Source organism: Cetorhinus maximus, chromosome 8 (genome assembly GCF_964194155.1).
Source record: "Cetorhinus maximus chromosome 8, sCetMax3.hap1.1, whole genome shotgun sequence".
Lineage (NCBI taxonomy): Eukaryota > Metazoa > Chordata > Chondrichthyes > Lamniformes > Cetorhinidae > Cetorhinus > Cetorhinus maximus.
Window position 1 is genome coordinate 3,979,841 of NC_135886.1, and position 18,926 is coordinate 3,998,766.

The window sequence follows — 18,926 nt, forward strand, 5'->3', positions numbered from 1 at the left end:
GCCCAGGCTAACATTTATCCCGCAACCAACATCACTAAAATAGCTTAATTGGCCATTTATCTCATCGATGCTGTGGGGTCATGCTGTGTGCAAACTGGTTGTCACATTTTCCTAAATCACAACAATGACATTGGATGTAAAGGACTTTGGGACATCCTGAGGTTGTGAAAGATGTAACATAAATGCAAGTTCTTTCTTAATATTTGGAATGGAATGGATGGGGGCAAGGAGGGAGGTTAAAACAGGAATCATTTAAATATCAATTAAATGCAGCAATGAATGGACATTAGTGCATGTGGTCTGGGAGGACGAACAATGGCGAACCGAATAGAACTCCCCATCCATAGTTATCTTGCAATCTTACGAATTAAAAAGTTCAGCTGGGATGTCAGGATGGTTGATGATCAGAGCCCACTCCTTGTCAATTCAACTCCTTGTAAATTGCCAATTCTACCAATGGTATGCACAGAGATCATGCGGATAAAGAATACTGTGTGTTGTTTGGTTAAACTCAACATTTAGTACTGGTCTTACATTTACTACAAACTTATAGAGTGGCTTCACTTACTCTAAGGACCATGGGTAAGAAGGATCACCATTTTGACTTATAAACCTGCACTGCCAATTAGAATTTCTTAGTCACACAATGATTTGAATTGCCTCCAATTACTGCTTTTGAATCCAGATTTAGCTGACATTTGCTAAATTGTCCTTGCAGAACAGTAGGATGTCATGACTTGGGAGGGAGAGAATTTTTTTTTTTTAAAAAACACTTTTCTTAATGTTGAAAGGCTTCACTACTTCTGGTCACTGTTACCTTCCAAACCACTAGGAACATATTTATTGGAATGTTGTGTTATCCGGAAAATTCCAGTAAAGCCTCAGCCGTGGAGTCAATGAACTAATTTCCAGCTGCACACACTTCACATCCTGTGAAATAAAACTCATCAAAAACACCAGGAAACTTAATAAACAATCTATGATAAAAAATACGTGGAATAATGTGGGGTAATTTTAGAAGCCTGATCTTTTGCAACAGCAAGAGCCAAATGCTACTAATGGTTAACAGGTTTACATTCATCCCACACATCTCTATTTAGCAATATCACACTCGTCATCTAAGTGATTCAATTTCCAAGGAAGACTGACTCAAAGGGAATTATATAAGTGTGCTTACAACTGACTGTGGCTCAGGACAATCTGAAGCACATCAACAAACTCCAAGAGAACTCCAAGTGGATACCTCAAAAATAGCCAGAGAAAGGTAAGTTTAACATTCAAACTGATGGTTCAGTTCTTTGCCGTTAAAGGGTGGCTGTACTCCTGTTCCCAGTTGGCATAAATGTTCTTTATTGTAGCCGCTAAGCTGATTAATATAAAGGCTATAGATTAAATTTATCACTGTTATATATTGACCTATTCAGGGCTATAATGAAAGAACAAGGTATCTGGGTTAATTAGACTGGAAAGATCTTCCAAAGAGTTGTCGTGGACGCGATGGGCTGAATGGCCCCTTTCTGGGCTGCATGTTTCTACTTTTCGATAATGCACATTTGGTTTCAAACTAGTGCCTGCCTCATGTGGTCACTAGTTCACGAGTTAAAGAGCAATATTTTTCTATATTTGGACCGTTTTAATGCAAACAGGAGCTGATCTGATGTATGTACTGTCAGTGGGTCTATCTGTGTATCCTGGTGTACGGTTGAGCTAGTCCATTTATTGAGATGTTCTTCGTCTGTTTATGCAGTGTTTTTGTCAGTTGTGTTCCGGTGAAACTCAGTCAGAGTTTGAGTTTGTTATAGCTAAAAGCTGTTTCCTGCATAGTCCAGAGTTTATTTGGATTCAGTCACTGGGAATGTGTTTTTTTTTGATAAATATAAAGCCTATAGGTTAAGTTTATTATAAATAGATATATATTGACCTTTTCAAGGTATCGGGACTAATTGGATTGGGAAGCTCTTCCGAAGAGTTAGCCATGGACACACTGGGCTGAATGGCCTCTTTCTGTGTTGTGTGTTTCTACAGGCGGAATCATTCCAGGTTTATGCAAAGTGCGGGAGCAGGCGGGAGAGATGTCATTTTACCTGCTGGTTGCAATGGTGGGTTTTCGTGCCACACCATCCCATTCCCACCTCGTTACTCATGCAGCCACAGGGAACACGCCACCTCACTAGCGGGCGGCCTCTGATTTGCCCTCCGCGCCGTTACCTCGCCACCTCCTCACCCAGTTTAAACTGCAGCTGTGTGCACACTTCTCAAAGATTGCAGCCCAGGGCTGTTCCAGTGATGAGCAGGCAGTGTAAATATTTTAAATGGAGCTGCTGGGGGATCATTCCTGCTGCTGAACTTGGCCAGCAGTGCGAGTTTAAGAGCGGGCGTTAGCTGGAGCACTGAGCTCCAAAAATGACAGCACTGGCATCAGATTTGTGTTTTACACATGACTGATGTCATGATCCAGCTGCTGTTCTGACTCTTAATGGAAATTCATTGTGCGTGTAGGTGAAAACCTGCACCAATACGGTGTCCAATGTGATTTGCCCCACAGGTGTGTAGAACTCAAGTGGCAGTTGTAGCACCCAAAATTCATGTGCTAATGTGTCCGATTTCTCACCCAATAACTCGGTGCTTGCACACGAACAGGGGAGAGAGCTCATCCTGAGTGAGACACAGTCGGGGTGGGTATTGGCAATTTGGTGCGCAGTGGGAATTTGGTGCAGAGGGGAAGAGGTGCTCTTTGCATTTTTTCCTCGCTATCCAACTTCTTAAATCTTCAGAGCATGGTCTTGCCCTGCTTCAGCAGTAGAGGCTACAAGAGAAAGGAATGACTGGTAAGTAGTGGGTAAGGTCAGGTAAGTATTTACTACTTTAATCGCTCATAGATTAAGGTCTTTTTGTGGTTTATAGTTTTATATTCTATAGTAACGAGGATCAGGAAAGAAGGGCCCTAGAGTAATTGATTTAAAAGGTTTAATTTAAAGGGATAAGTCATGGCAGGAGCGCTCAAAGCTGTGGTGTGCTCCTCGTGCTCCATGTGGGAAGCCGGGAACATTCCCAGTGCCCGGGACCAGCATGTGTCAGGAAGTGTGTCCAGCTGCAGCTCCTGGAAGCTCGGGTTTCAGAGCTGGAACAGAGGCTGGGGACACTGTGGAGCATCCGCGAGTCTGAGAGCATCGTGGATAGCACGTTTAGAGAGGTGGTCACACTGCAGCTGAAGGGACTTGGAGAAGGAAGGGAATGGGTGACCACCAGGCAGTCCAAAAGAAACAGGCAGGTAGTTCAGGAGTCCTCTGGGGTCCCGCTCACAAATCGGTATTCCATTTTGGAGGCTGATAAGGGTGCTGGTTCCTCCAGGGAGTGCCGACAGAGCCATGCTTCTGACACCATAAGCAGCCTGTCTGTACAGGAGGGGAGGAAGGGAGGAAGAACAATAGTAATAGGGGATTCTATAGTCAGGGGAACAGATAGGCGCTACTGTGACTGTCAATGTGACTCCAGGATGGTATGTTGCCTCCCTGGTGCCAGGGTCCAGGATGTCACTGAACGGCTGCAGGGCATCCTGAAGGGGGAGGGTGATAAGGCGGAGGTCATGGTACATGTTGGTACCAATGACATAGGTAGAAAGAGGGATGAGGTCTTGCATCAAGAATTCAGGGAGTTAGGCAGTAGACTAAAAAGAAAAACTCTCGGGTTGTAATCTCTGGATTACTCCCAGTGCCACGTGCTAGCGAGCTCAGAAATAGGAGAATAGCGCAGATGAATATGTGGCTTAAGAGTTGGTGCAGGAGGCAGGGTTTTAGATTCCTGGATCACTGGGACCGTTTCTGGGGAAGGTGGACCTGTACAAGCGGGACGGTCTACATCTGAACCAGAGCGGGACTAACATCCTTGCAGGCGGGTTTGCTAGTGCTGTTGGGAGGAGTTCAAACTAATTCGGCAGGGGGAGGGGACACAGAATGTTAGCAGAATAGGGGCGCATCATAATACAGTAAAACAATCAAGTCAGAGGGAGTACAGCTGCATTAAGTTTCAAGGGAGTAAGGCAAGGCTGGATGGCCTCTACTTTAATGCCAGGAGTATTACAGGTAAAACGGATGAGTTAAGGGTGAGGATTGACACGTGGAATTGTGATACAGTAGCCATCACTGAGATGTGGTTGAGGGAGGGGCAGGATTGGCAGCTCAACATTCCGGGATATAGAATCTTCAGGCGAGACAGGGGAGGGGATAAAAGAGGAGGAGGCTTTGCATTATTAGTTAAGGAGTCAGTTACTGCAGTAAGGAGAGATGATATCTTGGAGGGGGCATCGAATGAAGCTTTGTGGGTAGAGCTTAGGAATAAAAAAGGGGCAGCCACATTGTTAGGTGTTTATTATAGACCCCCAGCTAGTCAGCAGGAAATTGAGGAGCAAATTTGTGCACAATTTGTGGAGGTGTGTAAAAACAATAACAATAGGGTAATTATATTAGGTGATTTCAACTTTCCCAACATTAATTGGGATACTCATAGTGTTAAGGGCTTGGATGGAGTGGATTTCTTGAAATGTGTACAGGAGAACTTTTTAGGTCAATATGTAGAGGGTCCAACAAGGGACGGCGCAGTGCTGGACCTAATTCTGGGGAATGAAGCCGGACAGGTGGCTGAGGTGGTGGTGGGGGAGCATTTTAGTGTTAGTGACCACAACATGGTACAGTTTAAGTTTGTTATCGAGAAAGAAATAGACAAATTGCAAAAAAATGTTATAGATTGGGGGAGAGTGGATTTTAGTAAAATAAGGCAGGATCTGGCCAAGGTAGACTGGGAACAGCTACTTGTGGGGAAATCTACAGAGGAGTAGTGGGGGGTGTTCAAAACGAAAATAGGGAGGGCACCGGCTCAACATGTTCCCTTTAGGGTGATAGGAAGGAGTAACAAGCCCAGAGAACCATGTATGACCAGAGATAGTCAGGTTACGATGAGAAGGAAATGAGGGGTTTAGCAGGTACAAGGGAAGCAAATCAGCAGAGGCATTAGTGGAGTGCAGAAAGTGCAGGGTGGAGCTTAAGAAAGCAATTAGGAGAGCAAAGAGGGGATATGAGAAAGCTCTGGCTGGTAAAAGTAGGGAAAATCCCAAGATATTCTATAAGTATATCAATGGGAAGAGGATAACCAGGGAAAGAGTAGGGCCCATAAGGGACCAAGGGGGCAATCTATGAGTAGAGCCAGATGACATCGCTAGAGTGTTGAATGAATACTTCACATCCGTCTTCACCCAAAAGAATGAGGATGCAGGTATCGAACTCGGGGAGAGAGACTGCGAGCAAACTGATGTTTGGAGCGACAAGGTATTGGAGGTGTTGGCAGGCCTAAAAGTGGACAAATCTCCAGGTCCAGGTGATTTCTGTTCCAGACTGCTGAGGGAGGCAAGGGAGGAGATCGCAGGGGCTCTGACCCAAATTTTTAATTCCTCTCTGGCCACAGGGGAGGTGCCAGAGGACTGGAGAACAGCTAATGTGGTTTGCTATTTAAGAAGGATTGTAGAGATAAGCCAAGGAACCACAGGCCAGTGAGTCTCACATCAGTGGTAGGGGAACTATTGGAGAAAATTCTGAAGGAGAGAATCTATCTCCACTTGGAGAGGCAAGGTTTGATCAGAGATAGTCAGCATGGCTTTGTCTGAGGGAGGTCATGCCTAACAAATTTGATTGAATTTTTTGAGGAGGTGACCAGGTGTGTAGATGAAGGTAGTGTAGTTGATGTAATTTATATGGATTTCAGCAAAGCCTTTGACAAGGTCCCACATGGGAGACTTATAAAGAAGGCAAAGGCACATGGGATACAGGGTAATTTGATAAGGTGGATACAAAATTGGCTTAGTTGTAGGAGGCAGAAGGTGATGGCAGAAGGATGCTTTAGTGACCGGAAGCCAGTGTCCAGTGGTGTACCACAGGGATCTGTGCTGGGTCCCCTATTATTTGTCATTTATATAAACGACATAGATGACTATGTGGGAGGTAGGATTAGTAAGTTTGCGGATGACACAAAGATTGGCCGGGTGGTTAATAGTGAGGTTGAGTGTCTTGGGCTACGGGAAGATATAGAACCAAATCTGCATTATTAAAACGTAGGCTGGAATTTTCTGGCCCCGTTGGTGGGGGAGTGGGGTAGTCGCAAAAAGGTGAGAAGGCCAAAAATTGGTTTCCCACTGTCGTGAAGCCAGTTTGCGATCGTCCGCTCCACCGGTCAATGCCGAACTGCATTTCCCACTGCCACGCGTCGGGAACCTAATTTCAATACTTTAGCATCTCATTATAATCCCTGCCCGCTGGAATCGTCGCCGCCCCCACGCTGGATCATCTGGGCATGTCAGTGTGATTGCACGCCAGCGTGTTTCGCAACTGTACATAAGCGACATGCACCCGGCGAGCTGCACTTCACTCGGGACTTCGAGGTTTGTTTGCCTACCTTGCTTCGGGCAGCACTCGCAGTCACCAGCGCCAGGATTCACAGGCAGCACCACCACTTTTATGGGGACTCACGGGCAAGTTCCACTAGCTTGTGTTTCTGTCTAGCTGAAAAACTTGAAGTTCTTCCTATATGCACACAGATTATATAGCACATTCCATGACCTCAAGATAAACCCTTGACAGCCAATGAAGTAACTTGTGAGGTGCAATCACTGTATATTGTAGGGACTATTAATATGAACTATTAATGCACTCAGACCAAGTTATTGCATGCTTTTCTTCAACACAACAGTTGAACCTATTTTCGACTAAAATCTGTGCAAAAGTAATGCACACAAAAATTTAATATAAATGCATGTGTCCATAAGTGTATTTTGCAAATTAATGTTCTACTACTCAATCTCTAATTTTACCAATTGGTAGAATTACATGTTTTTGTTGGTATATCAGGCTTGGGGATAAGTGGTAGTTACCTAAGTGCTACACATAATGCTGGATTTTAATGTTAAATAGGTTTTCAATGTGCACATTTTCAAACGTGACAATTTTCGTTTCCACCTATTTTTTTTCCTCAGAAACTGCAAAGAACATTCCCATGATGGAGCCATCCAACCTTTTAGGAAGTTTCAGTTGCAGCGTTAATGGTTTGGCCATTTTTTGGCACCTCTTGTTCGTCCCAGTTTGCTTCAGCCAGCCGCAACTTAAGACTGCCCTTCCGCTTAAACAAAGATTTCCATTTCTTGTGACGTGGAACGCACCAACAGAGCTATGCACAAGAAAGTTCGGAATAACTTTCAACTTAACCTCTTTTCCAATGATATCTACCACACGGAGAAGTCCACTTCAGCAGGACATTAGAATCTTCTTCAACCGTATGCTCGGTTACTATCCTCACTATGATGAGCTGACGGGTCAGGAGTTCAATGGTGGCATCCCACAGCAGGTCAAAATAGATGAGCACTTGCTAAAGGCTGAGCAGGACATTGAGGAGTTAATTCCATCCAACATGTCCAGAGGGTTAGCAGTTATTGACTGGGAAAATTGGAGGCCCCTCTGGGGTCGGAACTGGCTCCACAAGGTAATCTACCAACACCAGTCTATTGAGTTCGCCCAGCAGAGGGACCTCTCCTTAACATGGGAAAGGGCAGCTGCAGTTGCCAAGACTGAATTTGAAGAAGCTGCCAAAGATTTTCTATTAAAGTCTCTGCAGCTGGGAAAGAAGCTAAGACCAAACCAATTATGGGGGTTCTACTTGTTCCCCAATTGTTACAACTATATGCAAAAGGACAGGAACAGAGCATACACAGGGACATGTCCGACACGTGCAATATCGCGGAACAATGAACTCCTCTGGCTATGGAAAGAGAGCACAGCACTTTACCCAAGTATTTATCTGTCCAAAGTATTCAATTCTTCCTACAACACAAAGCTGTTTGTACAGAATCGTGTCCAAGAGGCGATGAGGGTTGCATCACTTTCCAGGGAGAACTATTCCCTGCCAGTCTATCCTTACACCAGAGTAGTCTATCGTGATTCAATGAATGAAATCCTCTCTGAGGTAAGAAGGAGATAAACTGTGAACAATTCATCACATGCTAACAACTAATCTGGAGCGGAATTTAAGCTGTAAGCTATGTAAAGCCAGCTGTTGAGGTAGTGTGGTGGCTCATGTAAAATAACAATAAGTTGCATTTATGTGGCACTTTTATGTCTTGGGTAAATGAGTTCGTTGGTCAACTGAACTCGAACTGCACGCCTTCCTATGTTCTCTTTAGTTGCTGCTTGCAATCAATAACTGGGGGAGGCTGATGTGAGAATAAACAGTGATGGTTTATTGAGACATAGGGCACAGCACCAGATCATACGTGCTCACTCAGAAACCTCCAGAACTAGACTTACAGTTCCCAGCTGCCCGCACTGTACATTGATTCGTCAGTGCTGTCACATGATCAGTACACTTGCATTCTCTTAAAGGGACAGGGTACCTCACTTTACCACATCCCTCCCTCTTTACTTAAAAGTGCAGCTAACAAGCTTAAAACACATTAACTATTTACACAATAACTATTTACAGGTCAAGTCCCTCAGGAGACCCTTCTTTGACAGGTTGAGCGTCTTAGCCCAACAACCTCGGCTGGTGTTTCCGAGACCTCCTTTTCAGGGGCAGTTCCCCACTATGTCCCTCAGTGGATGACTTCACTACCTTCCAGGTGCAGTCACGTTCACTCCTGCTGCCCCTCCCCTCCAAGCTAAAACAGATAAAGGGCAACAAGCACAAAGCAATACAGCGATGAGCTACATGATGGGTGAGGAGAAAGAGGAAAAGAATAAAAATTATTTTTGTTTTTCTTTCTGAGGACTGTCAATAATTTCTCTTTTTCTTCCTGTATGTCCTTTTCTTGGGAGCACAGACCCATATCTCTGTCTTCTCTTTAATTTCGCTGTTGGCTGGTCTAGACTCAGGCACAAGCTGAACATGAATGAGTTCAGTATTTGGATTTTCCAACAACTCTTCTGAGAATTCAGGGGTTTCTAGCTTTAAAACTCCAGGGCTTTTACACAGCTGCTGCTTCAGCTCTTCCAATTCTTTCCTATTCTCTTTAATAGTTTCCTGGAGAATCGCATTTCGTTGCCCCTTCTCAGTTAATTTGTTCCTTAACTTGGCCAGAGGCAGGCTTAATTCTTTCTTTACTTCTTCATATCTTTTTCGTGGCACAAATTGGGAGTTGATTGAATTTTGTAGCACACGAAAGTCCTTTAATAGATTTTCCATTTCCTTTCGAAGGATGCTAACTTCAGCTTGAACTCTGCCTGGTGCAACACTTCTACTTCCATTGGGTCTTTGTGCACTTATTTTTTCTTGTAGCAACACTTCTGGTTTGAATTGGGAGCTTAGCGGGCCCTCAAGATTTATCTCTCCCAGCCAGTTCCTTCCAAGGAGACTCGGTCCCCTGCTCTGACATTACAAATAGGGGTAATTTTGCCGACTGTTCCTCACACTGCACCTTGACTTATCATACCCTTTTCATATTTATTTCTTCACCCGCACATGTCCACAGCTTTGTGTCCGAAACTTCTAACTTCAAAGGATGGGTTCCTTCACTCAGATATCTAAATGTATGCACTCCAATGATGGACATCGCCGCTCCTGTATCAATTTCCATCTTAATGGGTTGTCCATTAACTGTAATGATTACTTGGATTGGCTCGGTTCTACCCTCTTTGTGGTTATATAACGAATGGATGTCTGATTCTATTTCTTCTGGATCTTCCATGAGGCATATTTCACGATTTTCCTTCTGCCTTTATAGTGCAGTTTTAGCCTTTCTCTGCAGTGCCACATTATGTGGCCATAGCGGTGGCAGAAAAAGCACTCGGCTTGTTGAGTTGTCGTTCGTTCACTGGAGTCTGGATGTATTTCTCTCATCCATTTTGTGGGTTTTCACTGCAGTGCCGTTGTTTTTCAATGGTCTGGAGCGAGAGAGCGTTTCCCGCCTTTCTATGGAGTCAGATGTTTTCGCGCCTTTTGCTGCCGGATTGTCCCACTCAACCAGATGGACAGCACCATTTTGTGTATCTTTTATAACTTTGGAATTTCTAACAGCACCTTCCATCACGGTAGCTCATTCTAATGCCTTACTGAAGTCTAGACCAGATTCGGCTAGCAAACGCCTTTGGATAACATCATTTCCTATCCCGCATATCAGCCTATCTCAACATATCACTAATGGACATTCCGAATTCGCAATGCTCAGTTAATGCCTTTAAAACGGCCACACAGTCAGCTATTGCCTCCTCTGGAAGCCTATTCCTTGAATTTAACTTGAAGTGCTGCATAGTAACTGAGGGTTGTGGTCTCAGGTGGTTTTGTACAATTTTTATAGTCTCGTTGAAAGTCTTCTAGTCGGGGGTGTCACGCTACATAAGGCTGTGGATCAGCCCATATGTTTTTCTCCTGCGGGAGGTCAAAAGAATCACCCTCTTCTTCTCCTCCCCCGTGATGTCGCTAGTGGTAAAACAGAGCGCTAGGCATTTGACATACTGAGGCCAGTCATCTGAAATGGGGTTAAATGGATCGACACGCCCGGACTGCATCATGAACGATTGCAAGGGGGCTGCACTTCTGATGGCTTCCCTGTTAATGACAAATTTAGGTGCTTGGCTTACCACGGCTTTCTTGACTGTCGTTGATCGATTCATGTTTTACCTTGCACAGAGTTACGCTCTCCCTGGGATGTCTTATCATTTTCTGTCCATAGCCATTTTTCTTGCATGCACCTCTTTAAATGTATTGCCACTTTAAGAGCAGCCACCTTTTTTTTCACTCTGCCTCTGCATCTGTCAGCTTTTCTCTGCTATGTTTCGCACTCTTATTGAGTTTTGGCAGTGGTCACGATTCTACAGGGTTTTTTTAAATTTTAAACTGCAGCATTGCTTTCTGTTCCAATTTCCAGCTGTCACCTATTTTACAAGCTAAGTAGAGATGCTCTTTCCAATGCTTTGCTCACCCATCTTAAAATATATATTTTTTTGTTCCTTATCCTCGTCGCCACTTTTATGTCTTGGGTAAATGAGTTCATTGGTCAACTGAACTCGAACTGCATACCTTCCTATGTTCTCTTCTGTTGCTGCTTGCAATCAATAACAAGGATAGACTAATGTAAAATTAAACAGTGATGGTTTATTGAGGCGTAGGGCAGAGCACCAGATCATACATGCTCACTCAGAAACCTCCAGAGCTAGACTTACAGTTCCCAGTTGCCTACGCTGTACAGTGATTCGTCAGTGCAGTCACGTGATCAATATACTTGCATTCTCTTAAAGAGACAGGGTACCTCACTTTACCACATCCCTCCCCCTTTACTTAAAATAGCAAGGTTTCAAGGAAGTGTAATCAGGTGAAAACTAACATTGAGCTAACAGAAATATTAGGGCAGTTAACCAAAAGCTTAGTCAAAGAGTTAAATTTTAAGAAATAGCTTAGGGTAGAGTAGCATAGTGGCAATGTTACTAGGTTAGTAATCCAGAGGCCTGGACTAATACTCCAGAGACAAGCATTCAAATCCTACCATGGCAGCTCGGGGGAATATAAATTCAATTAACCAATAAATGTGGAGTAAAATTTTAGTCATTAATAATCATGAAATTAACAGATTGCCACTGTTCACTCATGACCTGCAGGGAAGGAAATCTGCCATCCTTACCTGGTCTGGCCTACATGGGACTCCAGTCCCACAGCAATGTGTTTGAGTCTTAAATCTTAGCAAAATCCTTAACAGGAAAAAGCATTGTGGGTATACCTACACTGCAAGTGGCTCACCACCATGCTTTCAAAGGCAATTAGGGAGGGCAAGAAATGTTGGCCTCGCCAGTGACAACCACATGCCTGGAATTAATAAAAGAAAGTTGGAGAGAGATTTTAATAAGGTAAAATGTTGCAGAGTTCTAGGACAGAGATTTGCAGCTATTCAATGAGTCCTTGACCCTTGGTTATTTCCCAGCGGACAGGGGCATTCAGTCCCTAGTCTTCTACCCGTTGCTTACCAGTGAAGTAAAAGTAAAAATATTATCAACTCAAGGATTCCTACCTTGGGCAGGAAACAGTGCATGGCACAACCAACATTATCAAAAGGGAAGGATGGATAAAACGAGTGGTCGCAATCCATTTCAGATATAATAACATAGGAACAGGATCCCAAAAAAATAGAGATAAAAACAAAAAACTGCGGATGCTGGAAATCCAAAACAAAAACAGAAATACCTGGAAAAACTCAGCAGGTCTGGCAACATCGGCGGAGAAGAGCAAAGTTGACGTTTTGAGTCCTTCTCCGCCGATGTTGCCAGACCTGCTGAGTTTTTCCAGGTATTTCTGTTTTTGTTCCCCAAAAAAATAGGCTCTCACGTTATGGTTTTCTCAATATTGGTCAGCTGGGAACCAACAGAAGACCCGGACAGTGTGACATATGATTTATATAATTTTCAATGATATTTAAGGTCACCTTCCATAAATTTTGGCGAGATTTCACTTGTGCTTTATTTAAAAATATATAATTTTTTTTGGTGTCACTGCAGAGTGCCTCTGGCCAGCAGTACCAAAGGACGGTGATACCAAAAAAAACAAAAGACAGCAGCTGGTGATTGACAGTACCAAGGGTTGCAGTAAGCAGCTAGCAGTGGCCAAAGGTAGCAGTATATAGTGTAAGTGCCAAAGGACAGAAGCAGGTAGTTGGCACTGCTGAAGGACTTCATCTGCTATGTGACAGTTCCAAGTGTTGTAGTCCAGAAATTCAGGTGGTGAAGGATAGAGCTGGAGTCCAACCTTTCCCTTTATAAGTTTTTATTCACAGAGACACACATTAAAAGCACGCACTTCCAAAACCCAATCGCCACGTTTTCAGTCTGCTTCAATTTGTATCTCTTTCGAGTCAAAACAAATAAACTAAATTAACAAATCAAGAGACAAATTAAAAAGCACCCCCTTAAAGGGAAACTGCAAAAATAAAAGACAAGATTGAAAGAAAACCTACGAACATTCTATTTGTAGGAGCACAAGTGAATTCCCAGTTGATGTCCATCACCTCAATACAATTAAACCTTCCATTAATATATACAATTAACATTAAGGAGCAGAGTCTTGTGTTTGACAAGGCAAAGATGCTGCATCTGCTAACAGTAAATAGTTCAGGCAAACAATACTTAGTGTTCCACAAGAACACCAGCAAAGGTAGCATTATATATTTTACCATACTGTGTTAGGAAAGTAAAACTCTCTTTTGGGTCTATATTAGACCATAAGACCATAAGACATAGGAGCAGAAATTAGGCCATTCGGCCCATCAAGTCTGATCCTCCATTCAATCATGGCTCATAAATTTCTCAACCCCATTCTCCCACCTTCTCCCTGTAACCTTTGATCCCCTTACCAATCAAGAACCTATCTATCTCGCTCTTAAATGCACTCAATGACCTGGCCTCCATAGCCTTCTGTGGCAATGACCCATAGATTCACCACTCTCTGGCTAAAGAAGTTTCTCCTCATCTCTGTTCTAAAAGGTCTTCCCTTTACTCTGAGGCTGTGCCCTCGGGTCCTAGTCTCTCCAGCTAACGGAAACATCTTCCCCACGTCCACTCTATCCAGGCCTTTCAGTATTCTGTAAGTTTCAATCAGATCCCCTCCCTCATCCTTCTAAACTCCATCGCGTATAGACCCAGGGTCCTCAAACGTTCCTCACATGTTAAGCAGGAGAAGGCTTTGATTTGGTGAATCAACTGTGCTGGTATGTGCGGTCAATTTGCAGAATCTCTCAGGCAGTCCTTTCACTATAAGATTAATCCTTTTATTTCCACCTTTTCCCTCCCTGACACCCATCCCTGACCACCCACCTGCTCCCAAAGAAATTGTTCACAATACAGTGCTGTGGTTTGGGGCTTGAGTTTCAGTGTTGGCTGACACTGTGCTCAGTTACCGACATTTATTTGATGAATTGCGCCAGGCAGTTGGCAAACATTATTCTTGTGTGGAAACACTTTAAAACTTCAACCACAGTTGCCATTCCAACATAGCTAATTCCTTAGTTCTTAGAATCGTACCACCAGGATATGTTTTTCCAGTCAGTATTGTCAACCCTTCCTATGTGAGATTATCAGGGGCCTTTTATTGACTGGCAATTAGAAAAAGACAAACAAAACCAGGTACAAAAAAAATCCATCAAAGTTGACCCCTTGAGCATTTAAACTCGTTCTTTTCATATTTGAACGCCCTTAATGATTTTTCCTGCATTACTCCATGTGGCAGGCTTATTCCAAGCATTTATCACTCTGAGTAATTTTTTTCTCCCTGTTATCTGATTTATGCCTTTGGATTTAGTTCTATTGGTGTCCTCTGTTCCTACTTTTCTGGCTTACTTATATGTAATATTGTGCATTTATCTTATCAACTCCACTAAATAGGGAGTTTTTGTGGAGCAGTGGGTAGCATCCCTGCCTCCCACTTCAGGTCTTGACGTCCAGAGTAGGTGCATTCGTTAACATGGCCAAACAAGTTGAGCATCAGCCTGCAAATCCTTTCAACATATGCCAACGGCCGGCGTTAAGAGTGGGAGAGATTCCTAATCAGGCTTATGATGGAAAGAATGTTGGAGCCTCGGCCGGCACTATCCATAACCCCAGACTACAACATAGATGGAAAAGTGTATGTTGCCAGCTGGTGTAACTCGGACTTTGAGACCAGAATTTTCCTGCCCCCTCCCCCTACCCCCTCAACCCCCTCCCCTCCCCCAACTGCTGTGGGGTTGGCGAGCCCATTGAAGTCTCCGTTCACATCGGCAGGACTGGAAGATCCCGCTGGTGTGAGGGGCTGGAAAATTCTGGCCTGTGAGTGAACTGTAACCTACCACTCCATTAAATATTTTAATGCATTGAGTTCCATTCTTTAGTTACCCTCTTCCTGGACTGCAAGGCTTGAACTTCTTGAATTTTTCTTTGCCGTTCACCTGCTTTACACTTTACATGGAGTGGTCCGTCCTTCTTCTCTGTACCCTTTCCAAAGCTTGCAAAGTGCAAGTACTTCATAACAGACTAAAATTTGGAGCATCATCTTGTCTGGGTACAAACGGCTGTGAAATTGGGAAGGATTAGGGAGCTTGAAATTGAGAAGAGGGATGGCCAATCATGATATGTGTCAACAGTGTGTTTAGACAAATCAGGACTCCTATTGGGAGAAAGAAAGGAGGGCTTGCATTGATATAGCACCTTCCACTGGATGTCGCAAAGTGTTTAACAGCCAAGGGAGTACTTTTCGAAGTGTAGTCACTGCTGTAGGGAATGTGGGAAACATGGCAGCCAAATGCAGCCAGCAAACTTCCACAAACAGCAACTTGATAATGACCAGACAATCTGCTTTTGCTGATGTTGATTGAGGGATAAATCTTGGTCAGAAGACCGGGGATAACTCCCCTGCTCTTCCTCAAAATAGTGCCATGGGATCATTTACATTCACCCGAACAGACAGATGGGGCCTCGGTTTAATGTGACCCCTGACAGTGCAATGCTCTCTCAGTGCTTCACTGACAGTGCAATGCTCTCTCAGTGCTTCACTGACAGTGCAATGCTCTCTCAGTGCTTCACTGACAGTGCAGTGCTCTCTCAGTACTTCACTGACAGTGCAGTGCTCTCTCAGTACTTCACTGACAGTGCAATGCTCTCTCAGTATTTCACTGACAGTGAAATGCTCTCTCAGTATTTCACTGACAGTGCAATGCTCTCTCAGTGCTTCACTGGAACGTCAGTCTTGATTTTGTGCTCAGCCACTGAACCAATCAGTACTTTTACTGGGTTTTTTTTTAGGGCAAGTAGGACTGCTTTTGGGTTATGTTAAAGCTGCCTGCTTCTGATTGAGGTCACTGCATTTCTGTGTTATGGCAAGACGGTCAGGCCACAACATAGGCCTTGTAAATAAAAACTTGTAAATTCATTTGTTTTCACTTATAGAGTCTGGGAGTTATTGACAGACTGACACAGTAAAGAGTTTCAGTATGTAACCTTCTCATGTCAAGAACTAACTTAAAGAATCTCTCCTCAGGCCGATCTTGTAAGTACGATTGGTGAAAGTGCTTCTCTGGGAGCTGCTGGGATCGTTGTTTGGGAAAGCTCTAACATAACTCAAACCAATGTAAGATTTCCTTTCAAGCTTTTCATTTATCATGATCCAAATTGCTAAGAGAATAGCCATAGTTGCTTCATTTTATGTAGTCGTGCTGAAGTGAATGAGAGTTTGCAGCTATAATAACCTCTTAACCTGGGAATAGTCAACCAAACGCCAGAGAAAATGGCCCAACGTGTCCCAGTAACACTAGTTAAGTAAGTCGATAAGTTGTAAGGTAGTGATGGAAAAATGACCTGATGGCTCTGGCGTGAAGAGTGTGTCGAACATCGAATAGCTCAACATAGGAGGTTACTCAGCACATCAAATCTGTGCTGGTTCTTTCAAGGTACATCTTCAATTTGTGGTAATATTAATGTTGTGCAAACAAACATAAACCCTCATCGTAGACGTAGCATAAAAATGCATAAATATCTGGTTAGAAATGGGATCAAAACTTATTAGGTTAAATATTGATCAAGATAATGAAATTCTCAGTGAAGCATAATAGTTTCCATACTAATAGCACAGGGGCCGGTTAACCCACTTGACTAGCTGACTAGCCTGCAGTTCAAAATAACACCAACAGTATGGGCTTAATTCCTGTCCCAGCTGAGGTAAACTTGGGGACTGCCTCCTCACCTGTGCCATGTTTGATGTGGAGTGGTGCCCCTCGAGCTATATAACCAACTGTCTCTTAAAAGATGCCTATGGTCCCTTGTGGTCTATGGCTAATACCTATCAACTACTATAGGCACCAAAGAAATATCATCTGGATAGAGTAATCAACTAGAGCTGAAGGGTGGAATGACAGAATAGGACACATAACATGGGGTTTTACGCTTGATTGTGCCTATATGTTAATCCCTGTAGGATACTTCAACCAAAGAGATGTGACATATGTAGTAGATTTCAGGGTTATTGAAATTAGAACACAGCCTTCTTTGGTGACTTTTTTATTATAATGTATTTACTTACATCCTTCTGTGGCTTTGTGCCTCCCTTACTAAATAAACCATATCCCCAGCAAAAAGGTCAGTCAGTGGCCTATTCACTGGTCTATGCTGCAAGCACTCAACCACTTGGGAGAGTGCAAGTATAGCCTGAGGTGGCTCCTGCTTTCAATTACCATGCAAATGGGACTAGCGGAATAATATTTCGGCACAGACTAGAAGGGCCGAATGGCTTGTTTTCTGTGCTGTAGTGTTCTATGGTTCTATGGTTCTAAATGGGAGTGTCCTGTAGCAATCTGAGGGCCTAAATGCAGTTTACCCTTCAAGGTTGCAGCGCTTTGGAGCTCTGGTGACTGTCGCTCCCTTCCCCATCAGGGCTGATTGCTTCTTTTTAATTAGGTTGTTAAGGCATCGTTTGTTGTCGGGAGCTGCCTAGATTTTACCGCTTCATGTTGTAACCTTCGTCGTGCTCACCACTCTTCATTCGTTCTTGCAGCACACCTGCACAATGTTGCAGAGCATTGTCGACAATGTCCTGAGTCACTACGTCTTGAATGTGACGCATGCAGCAAGACTATGCAGCAGAGCACTGTGCCGCAACAAGGGCAGGTGTTTAAGAAAGAACTGGGAGTCCAGCGACTACCTGCACTTGAACCCAAACAACTTCAAGATACGCAGGAAAGAAAGCGGGCGTCTTGCAGTAATCGGCCAAGCATCCCTGAATGATCTGCAGCAGATGGCAGAGAAATTCACCTGCCAGTGCTATGTTGGAAAGAACTGTGACCCTCATCTCCCTTTCACTGACACAACTGAACTTGATGTTGATAATCCTGTAACATATTCTTCAAGAAATGAATTAGAATAATAAGGGCGTACAGATGTCAGGTTTTATGTTGAGTTTGGAGAAAGGGATATTTTTCACAAAATGTGGTGTGATTTATAAAGAGAGGAGGGGAAGATCAGCTTGTTCAGTGACCCTGCCGAAAGATGTGAATGTGGTACAACAAAAAGAGAAACTAGCAATTTTTCATCACAACCAGACATCTCAAAGTGCTTTACAGCCAATGATGTACTTTTTGAAGTGAAGTCACCTGTTGTAATGTAGGAAACATGGCAACCAAATTGTGTACATCAAACTCCCACAAACAGCAATGTGATCATGTTCAGATAACCCGATCTTCTCCAATGTTTGTTGAGGGGTTAATATTGGCCAGGACACTGGGGATAACTCTCCTGCAGAAAATGCCGTGGGGATCATTTACACCCACCTGAGCATACAAATGGGGCCTAAATTTAAAGTGTCATCTGAAGGACAGCATCTCTGACAGTGCGGCATTCCCTCCGTACCGCACTAGAGTGTCAGCATTGATTTTTGTGCTCAAGCCCCAGGGTGGGCCTTGAACCTGGGGCAGTGAGAGTGCTCCCCCACTCAGCCGTAGCTGCCGCTTACACTCCTGTGCATTCTGGAGAGGTATGTGGGGATTTTTGCACATACAGTTAAAGTGAAGGAGAAAAAGAATGTTTAAATAGGGTTTCTTTTGATATTCGCTTCATTTCATTGACACTGCGGGTTAAGAAATTAGAATTGTGTTATAATGTAATCATTCTCTCATTCTGATTGACAAGTAGAAAACAAAATGAAAACAAATCCCTTAATTCCTCCACATCATGAAACTCTGAGGCAATAATGATCAGCAATAATAATCAGCAGTCACTGCACTCCAAAAAGTAACTCATTGTGTGAAGGGCTTTAACTTGTTCTGAGGATGTGATCAGGTACTATGTAAATGCAAGCGTTCTTTCCCTTAATCCCGCTTCACATTCTCTCACACTGAGCTGGGTTCAACATGCCACCCATGGGGTGGGAAAGTAGGCAGGTGGACCTGTAAA

General features: G+C 43.6%; 1 protein-coding gene across 1 annotated transcript; it reads left to right on the plus strand.

Annotated features, from left to right (window-relative positions):
* The first annotated feature begins 1,205 nt into the window (after window positions 1-1,205).
* Window positions 1,206-18,455, plus strand: LOC144683237 (hyaluronidase PH-20-like). Its single transcript, XM_078546194.1, has 4 exons — window positions 1,206-1,264; window positions 7,019-8,001; window positions 16,024-16,113; window positions 17,533-18,455. Exons 2-4 carry the CDS (start codon window positions 7,039-7,041, stop codon window positions 17,899-17,901), a joined length of 1,422 nt encoding a protein of 473 aa, XP_078402320.1. The 5' UTR covers window positions 1,206-1,264; window positions 7,019-7,038; the 3' UTR covers window positions 17,902-18,455.
* The last annotated feature ends 471 nt before the right edge of the window (window positions 18,456-18,926 follow it).